The sequence below is a fragment of the Phacochoerus africanus genome, chromosome 1 (assembly GCF_016906955.1).
Source record: "Phacochoerus africanus isolate WHEZ1 chromosome 1, ROS_Pafr_v1, whole genome shotgun sequence".
NCBI lineage: Eukaryota > Metazoa > Chordata > Mammalia > Artiodactyla > Suidae > Phacochoerus > Phacochoerus africanus.
Window position 1 is genome coordinate 3589735 of NC_062544.1, and position 8639 is coordinate 3598373.

The following is an 8639-nucleotide window of genomic DNA, read 5'->3' on the forward strand; positions in this document are numbered from 1 at the left end:
TGTAAGCGCCCCAAGGAGCGGCCAGCTGCTTGTGTTCCCACGCAGTGTCTACACCCCAGAACAGCTCCTACGAAGCAATTCCTCTTTGTGAATGAATGAGCCAAAGACAAAAAGAATCAAACCACCCACGGTTGCTCAAGTGATGCAGTGATGCCAGCCAGCTCTCTGCATTTCCACCTGGGGCATGCTATCCTCAGCCAGAGGGAGACTCTGCCCCAGCTGATGATAGGACTTCAACTCACGCGTCTGTTGCTGCTTTCCTGGTTGCCTTCGCTGTACCCTGAAACCGAATCATCAATGACTTTCTCTGAAATGGGTTTGGAAGAAGAGGGTAAGCTTCATGGAATGTTCCTTCCCCACCGCGTGCTTCTCAGCGAAAGCCCTGGATTTTCTCCTAAAGAGGGAAAAAGAAGAAAGGCCAACTCCTCCAGCTTAGGAGTTTTCAGGACGTTCTGGTTCCAACGTCTCTCCCTCGAGGGGCAGACGATGTTTTACTGGCCCCATCCCTGAGTCCCTATCACCAGGGGATTTAAAAGCCACTTCCCAAGCCTCTGTGTGCAGCAGCGGGAACTGACTGTTTGGCTGCAGGCTGTTCCTGCTTTGGAAGACCGGCTGGGGGCTCCTGGCACAGGGTCCTGGATGCTTGGGCAGCTGCCTGAATTCTATGCACTCCAAACCTGCATAGCCCTATCCTCAAGTTTTTAAGCATCCGTTTAGCTCACCCACCACACACCAGGGTATCCAAGACGTTATCGGATGCCGTCTCTTCTGCAGGTGCTGCTTTAATTGCTTACATTCTTAACATTCTGGGACCCAAAGCCTTCTTTGAGCACGATTCACATAATTCCATCTAGGCCTGAGTCACTTTCTTTGGGGGCAAATTAACTGCTGCGGGTTTGGGGGTTTGAGTTCCTCTGTCTGTCTGATCGCCCACGTCCCCTCCCACTTTCTTGTCCGCAGTGTGTCCCAAATGGGGCCACTGCTATGGGCTATAGCCTCCATGTCAGGAAACGCTCCCGGGAGCGTTCCAGTGACCCCCTGGGGGACTTGAATGGCACCAGGGTCCCTGCGCTCCAGTCTGGAAGGGGCTCAGTGTCACTCTGCCTCAGTGGGAGCTGGCTTGTCATTTCCTGGTCAGGGGCACCAGAAAGGCTGGCTTGGTGACGGCATTCCATGAAGGACCACAGACGGTGTCCCCAGATATGTGCCGCTTTTTCGTGTCCATCCAACCCTTGATGATCAGAACATTCAGACTTGCAGGCACTTCTCCCCAGTGTCCATACCTGGGAAAAGTCCAGAATCTGGTCAAGCACCCACCATCAGTCGTAGGGGGGGACCACCGGAAGGAGCCTGGTGGTGGGGGGGGATCTGGGGAGAGGGGGCGGCCCGAGGACCCAGCGGCCCAGGCTGACTGTTGCTTGTGCTTCTCGCAGTGCACGGCCAGCTGCGGCGGCGGCGTGCAGACAAGGTCTGTGCAGTGCCTGGCGGGGGGCCGGCCAGCCTCGGGCTGCTTCGTGCAGCAGAAGCCCGCAGCCTCCCAGGCCTGCAACACTCACTTCTGCCCCGTTGCCAAGAAGAGAGGTGAGTGTGGGAGCCCCTGGGCTTGACCTTGGCGTTGCCGGCAGGGGCAGCGGGGGAGGGGCTGACCCATTTCTGGAGTGGTTCCTAAGAGAGCCAAGGAAGTGGAGGATGCCCGCGGGTTAGGGGGTCAGGTGTCTGGCCCACTTGTTCTCCGTGCATCTCCTCCTCCTTGTCCTGCACAAAAGGGCCCACACAGCGACCTCTGGCTTCTCCCCGATGGTTATGAAATCTCTTTGGCTTTAAAAAAGCAGGGCTGCTTCCGCACGGCCGTGCTACTCTCTACATTCAAGAAGACGTTTTAAATAAAACGGCCTTTTCCCCCCAGGGAAACAAGAGCCCGACTTATTATGGAAGTTCTCTCAACGCTGTCCCTGTGCACAAACCCTCGGGGCCTCGAATATTTGCAGGGACTGTGCCCCGTCTGCCGAGGTTTCTGGAAGAGAACGCGGGGCTGGAGGAGCGTGAGCAGGCTGGCTCAGTCAGGGCCTCGGCAGCTGGGGTCCCGTCCACAGAGGGCCCATTGTCTGGGGTGGATGAGCGGTCAAGTGGGTGGGTTTAGCACAAAAAGGAGACCGTTTGAGCTTTGCAGGAACCTTCCTAGAAGGGTCTTGTGAGAAACAGCACGATCGGGAGTTCCCATCATGGCTCAGAGGTTAACAAACCTGTCTAGTATCCATGAGGACATGGGTTCAATCCCTGGCCTCACTCAGTGGGTTAAGGATCCCACGTTGCCATGAGCTGTGGTGTAGGTCGGATGCTGCGTTGCTGTGGCTGTGGTGTAGGCTGGCAGCTGCCCCTTGCCTGGGAACCTTCTGTGCTGGCAGTGTGGCCCTAAAAAGACAAAAGACAAAAAAAAAAAAAAAAAAGCATGATCCACGGGTCCGTTTGACCTGAGGCCTGCCTTCCTGCCTTCCCTACCTTCGCTTCAGGGCAGTGACAGGCTTGCCCTGCTTTGCTGCGGTTACTGTTGGTGGCAGCGCAGGTGCTGGGGTGGTGGCTGACCGGGGTCTGCTCGCTTCCAGGCGCCTCCTGCGAGGACCGCACCCCCTGGTGCTCCCTGGTGCCGCAGCACGGCCTGTGCGGCCACCCCTCCTACGGCCCGCAGTGCTGCCGGACGTGCTCCTCGTCCAACCTGTGAACCACGTCGGCGGCTTCCAGGGCACAAAAGGCACCTCCTCCCTTCCAGCACAGCCAGCAGGGCGTCCACACCGTGCGCATCCGAGCAAGATGGAAGCCAGGACATGAAACGTCATGCTGGGCTCTTGGACCCAACTCCTATGCACGTGTGTTTGCGTTTGTGCGTGCGTGTGCGTGAGAGAGACTCACGCGTGCAAGTGGCTCTTGGGTGCACGGACATGGTCTGGCGAGGCGGAGCCGGGCCCCGGGACACAGGGCACACTGGGCAGCAGGCGGCACTCATCCTACGTGCTAACCCTGAACTGCGGGTCCTTGTCCGTGAGGGCCGGCCCGGAAAGAAGCAGCTGCTGCCGAGGACACCAGCCGGGTCCCACCTGGAGGCCCCTTTCTGGGGCGGGATCAGCTCCAGGATGTGTCCCCAGGCCCGTCCTGCCCCAGTGGCCGCTTCTCTGCATAGAGACCGGGGGCCCAGGTGGGGGAGCTGGTCTCCATCCTGGCGGGGGACCCGGCTCTGCAAACGGGGAAAATGAAACCCCTTCTAAGTGGTGCTTCTGTCCCTCCCAGACTCACATGCTGGAGGAGAGAATTTTCCTATGTGCTGTTTTTTCTCTCTCAGTTATTTGCAAGTGCATGTTTCCTGTTTAAACCCATTTCCTCATGCTTTTCTTGTTCAAGTGACAGAATTAGAGACTCACTGGTTCCACCCAACCCTCGCCGACTGGACGGGGGCTCAGGGTTGGTCCCACTTGGGGACCCAGCAAGTGACGGCTTTGGACCCTATGTTTCGGTGTTGCACGTTGTGAGGTGTTTAGGATTCTTCCATCCACTGTGTGTGTTTCTGGAGCAGCCATTCAGCAGGAAGGCCAGCGGCTCCGGAGGGAAGGCTGCACGCGGGCCTCGCCGGCGCCCCGCCAGCATCTCTGCGGCTTTTACTCCTTCACCGTGGTGTGACCTCCATCCCAAAGGGCACCTGGATATTTATATTTGCCGAGGTTCTATAATAAATTTTGCATTGTGTGGCGTGCTTCTGAACTGCGCGTGCTTCTTCTGAGGTTTGCGCTGGGACCCGAGGGCTGGCGCAGAGACCAGCATGAGGGCCTTAAAATGGAGAAATGGGCCCCTGGCACCTGGGGGAGGGCGCTGGTTTCCTCGGATGCTCCGTCATCAGCCACAGCCCGGGTGGTCAGGATGCTTGACTCAGCGCCTCGGAGTGAAGCTGGGCTCCGACAGCCCAAGATGACCTGCGAGGTTGATGCTTCTCCTGGGCGAGTAGGGTCGCCGGGTCCAGGGCCGATGCCACAGGGCTGGAGCCTTGCTCGATGGTCTCTTAGATGCAGAGAGGAAGGACCAAAAAGACAAAGCTGTCAAGTCAGGGAACTGCTTTCTCTCTCCGCGTGCGATCAGACTTGCAAACGCAGGATGTAGGTTGGGGGGCACATATTCGAAGTCAGGTTTTGTTCCTCGTAATTAATTCCAACGCATTTCAACTCAAAAGAGCCTTTTGGCGTGCATGCTTCAGCAAGCCCTATTTGTTAATTTCCAGAGGGAAACAGGATCCCCGGGAGGGTACAAGAGGGCACAGTCAATCGGGGGCGGGACCCCGCCGTCTCACCTACACGCATGACAGACGCCTTCACGCACGCTCCTTTTTTCTCCTCCAGATGAGAGGACGGCTTGACCTGTACACTTGCCAGAGGCCCCAGGGCCACCAGCAATGATGGCAGCACGGCTCCCGCCCTTGGCTGGTCAGAATCGCTGGGGCCTGAGCTCTGCACCCCTTTGCCAAGTTCAGGTCATGGGCAGCTGGGCCCAGGCTAGACTCTAACACGGCCCGGGCCTCCCGCCGCCCCGCCGGGCACAGTTCCTCTGGTCCAGCCTCACTCATGACACCACCCGCCCAGAAGCCGAAGCCCCGGATGAGCACGAGTCCTCGGTGTCTAGAGGCACTGATGGCAACTGGATCATGTGCCCTTTTCTGGCCACTGTGAATTCCACATGCAGTCACCCCACATCGACTCCGTCAGTCAGCCTGGTGGCGGCAGGGACAGCCTTAGGGTCTCAGGGGCTTCTAGGGCAAAGGCTTATCTCTGCATGGTACTGATCCGTGGCTGCCGGTGGCCCGTGAGTCTGTTCTGGGCGTTGTCCTTGATCCCAAGTCCAGGATGAAGACCAGCCCCCACCCAGGCCACACGGTTTAGACGGCAGAGGGAAGCGGGTCAGCAACTGCTGGCAATGACCGCTGCCTCTGACTGTTCTGCCCAGAGCAGGCCCCGGGCCACCTGCACTCACACCCACCATCCAGAGCAAGGCACTTGGCAAAACCACGGGAACATGAACTGCTCCCCTGTGTGAGGCTCTCGTGGAAGACAGACAGCCAGCAGTGATGGGGTCGCCCTGCATGGACCCGGGAACGGCCTGGCTATCAGAACAGCCGCACCATCCATCACACCTGCTCTTAGCAGGCAGAGCGCATGCGTCTACGCTCACTGGGAACTGGCTCAGGCCCCTTCCCTTAAGGCTGTGGCGGCGTGGTGGCCCTTGTGTTAACACCTGCCTGATCCGGACAAGCCATGTCACTTCTGGCTGTTGGACTTCCTGTCGATAAAACAGAACAATTAGGTTTTCAGGTTCCTCAACCATTCCACAATCTGTGGTCTCCAGTTTGCTTATTATTAAACTAATTATTGGCCAGAAGTCTTGAATCAACCCTGAGCACAGGCTCTCCTCTCGTGGAATCCAGCCAGATGGAAAGGAGGTCCCTCTCTGCACGAGAAGCAGATAAAGAGGGCTTGGGGGGTTTTAGGGATGGTTTTGGTGGTGCCTGCCAAAATCCTTACCCCCACGCTCCCTCACCCCCGCTCACTCACTCCCAGGCTCCAGAGGTGGACAGAGCAGACCATACCTGTAATTCTCCAAAAGGCTGGGTGGGTTGAGTCCACACTGGGGTGTTCAGAGCTACCTGCCCACCTGGCAAAGGAGGAAACTGAAGGCAGCGCCAAGGCTTCTTCTGCCCGAATCTACAGCAGAGCTCTGCCCAGGCCCACCCGTCTGCCGGCCTGGCCCTGAAAGTGGCCTGGCTGTCACCTGGGCTTTAGGGCCTGAGCAGAACTGCCCGAAATCCAGCTGGGAGCCACAGTGCCTGAGATTTCCTCGTCTGCCCTTGGTTTGATGGCTGGTCCCTGCAATGGGTTTACAAATCATGAGAGCTGGGGAGTTCCCATTGTGGCTCAGTGTGTTAAGAACCTGACTAGTATCCATGATGATGCGGGTTCGATCCCTGGCCTTGCTCAGTGGGTTAAGGATCTAGCGTTGCCATGAGCTGTGGTGTAGGTCGCAGACGAGGCTCAGATCTGGTTGCTGTGGCTGTGGTGTTGGCTGCAGATGCAGCTCCAGTTCTACCCCTAGTTTGGGAACTTCCACATGCCAGAGACACAGCCCTGTAAAGACAAAAAAAAAAAAAAAATCCGCGAGAGCTTGAGTCTGAGGTCCAGACAGAGACGCAGCGCCCTGTGTCGGGTGTGGCTGAGAGGTGGCGAGCCCGAGGGTGGAGCGTGACGGGCAAGGGAGCACCTCTGTTGCTTTTCTTGCACGTGGCCGTCGCCGTCTTCTCAGGGGCCGAGGAAGGAACAGCAGCTTCCCCAGGACACCAGGCTCCAGCCCCGGAGATGAATGAGCAGAGACCACCTGCTCCAGATCTCACTTCACGGCCTGACTCTGCCCCCTGGCGTGCCACTTGCTCCCTTGTCACCTTCCAGCGGCAAACCATGCCTTCCCACGGGGAAGGGAACGTCACAGAGCTGACCACCCCAGGGGATGCCTCTGGCACGGGCAGACGGGGTCCTGTAGGTCTGTCTTCTGCAGCCGGGAGCACCCAAATGTCCCCTCATGACACTTGGATCAGTGCCCGAGGGGAAATGGGCCAAATCTGTGCAGCGTTAACCCTCTCCCCTCATGTCCGAGGGGGCACCGTAGTGGTGGGATGTGCCGAACTCTGTCACACCTCTGTACCTGCAAAGGGACTCGCAGCCCCTCCTGCTCCAGCGCCCGGCGTGCTGTGAACGGAATCCTGTCACCCCCACCGCACTCGCATGCTGACCCATATGGGACTGTGCGTGGGACCACGCGTGGCCCCAATGGGACTGTACATGGACACGGTGCCCCTGAGGAGGTGATCGAGGTAGATGACGTCACAGGAGGGCGGGGCCTTAAGCCCAGAGGACAGGTGTCCTCCTGAGAAAAGAGGCACCAGAAATCCATTCTCTCTCTGTCGCTCACTCGTGCACGTGCACACACACACACACACACACACACACACACACTCATTGTGTGTGCTGGGGTTGGGAGAGGGGAGAACATTATAATTTGCATTATATTTGCAAAAGGTCACCAGGTTAATTTTGACTCTCTTCCCCTCAACTGAAAAACAGATACAAAGTAATTTCCTTATTTTTTCCACTTTTGTTTTTATTTTTAGTTATTGATTTTTGCTTTTTAGGGCCGCGCTCATGGCATATGGAGGTTCCCAGGCTAGGGGCCAAATCGGAGCTATAGCTGCCGGCCTACGCCACAGCCTCAGCAACATGGGATCCAAGCCACGTCTGCGACCTACACCACAGCTCACGGCAACGCCAGATCCTTAACCCACGGAGCGAGGCCAGGGAGCAAACCCAAAACATCATGGATGCTAGTTGGGTTTATTAACTGCTGAGCCACAAAAGGAACTCCTCCACTTTTGTTTTTAAAATGAGGGCTGTGGATTCACCTACGCCTCAAATAAAACTCTGGTTAAATTGAAGTGAAGAGAGATGGCAGGAAGGAACAAAAGAGAAATTGCGATATCTTTAGCGATTCATGGTCTGGGCATTAAGGCTCTGGGGACCACAGTTCATTGCTGGGAGTTTCCTCAGGACAGAACAGCTTGGATGGACAATTCGAAAGCAAATGCACAGCTGTTTTGTTGTTATCTTAACTGAGGGTGCGTGTGACAAGTGGCCTTCTCTTCAATTCTGAGAGACACGAAACCACCGTAAATAAACTGGAAAATCGCCTCGTGTCTTTCCTGCTCTGCCCTCCCTCCACAGCGGGAGCTCCAAGCATGGCGGTCACTCCATTTCACACCAAAGCCCCCTCTTCTGTTCGAATGTGGGGACAACGGGTTCTGAGTTTTCGGGTAAGTTCCAAACTCAGACGCTGATTAATTGTCAGCCTTTCCTCTAAGCTCATGGCTCTCCCAGCTCAGGAAGAATTCCTTTTTTTTTTTAGAAAGACCATGGGGTTGAGATGCAGATGCGGGGACAAGGGCGCCAAGGCTGAGGGTGGAAAAGTCAGCCCTCATGTTTGCTGGGTCTCAGGGCTGGAGGCTTGTGTGTGCAGGTGCCACTGGAGGGGCCACAGGAGACGCCATGACCTGGGTGGTTTCCGGGTCTTTGTAGAGATTTTGACAAAGCCCAGGACCTGGACGAGACGAGTCCAAACTTCCCCTTCCCTTTTCCTGGGCTGTTTCCATTCATCCCAGAGCTGCGTTTAGACCTCAGGGGCAAACCTACCACCGAGTAGGTTTCTTTGCTTCTCAAAGATGCCAAACCATTTCTAGGGCAGGACCTCTTTGTTTTCATGACCTGTTTTATGATTTGTCTGAAATTGTTCACATGGAGCACCTCCACAAAGTTATGAAACAATTTTCACGTTGCCTCTTGGATAGGGATTAATAAAATTTGTGGTCAAGTTGATTGGGTTTGGCAGCTTCATGTTGGGGCTTTTCTCTTCCCTGGAAGGACTTGAGGCCAGAAGGAAAAAGGCCGGGGTTTCCAGAGAACCAAACCCTTGGCGTGGGAGGCGAGGATGAGGGCAGGACCTCAAGGGCAAAGAGCAGAGGAAAGCAATCACTCGACCAGTCCTCGAGGGAGAAGTTTCCTGGGATG

The 8639-nt window shown here is 56.4% G+C and overlaps 1 protein-coding gene across 1 annotated transcript in view; it reads left to right on the forward strand.

Moving 5' to 3' along the window:
- Positions 1-3750, forward strand: part of ADAMTS16 (ADAM metallopeptidase with thrombospondin type 1 motif 16) — a 166622-nt gene extending 162872 nt beyond the window's left edge. The window contains exons 22-23 of the mRNA XM_047766755.1: positions 1434-1581; positions 2604-3750. Coding sequence (XP_047622711.1) covers positions 1434-1581; positions 2604-2719 — 264 coding nt within the window. The 3' untranslated portion in view covers positions 2720-3750. The remainder of the gene's footprint in view (positions 1-1433; positions 1582-2603) is intronic.
- Positions 3751-8639: the final 4889 nt, after the last annotated feature.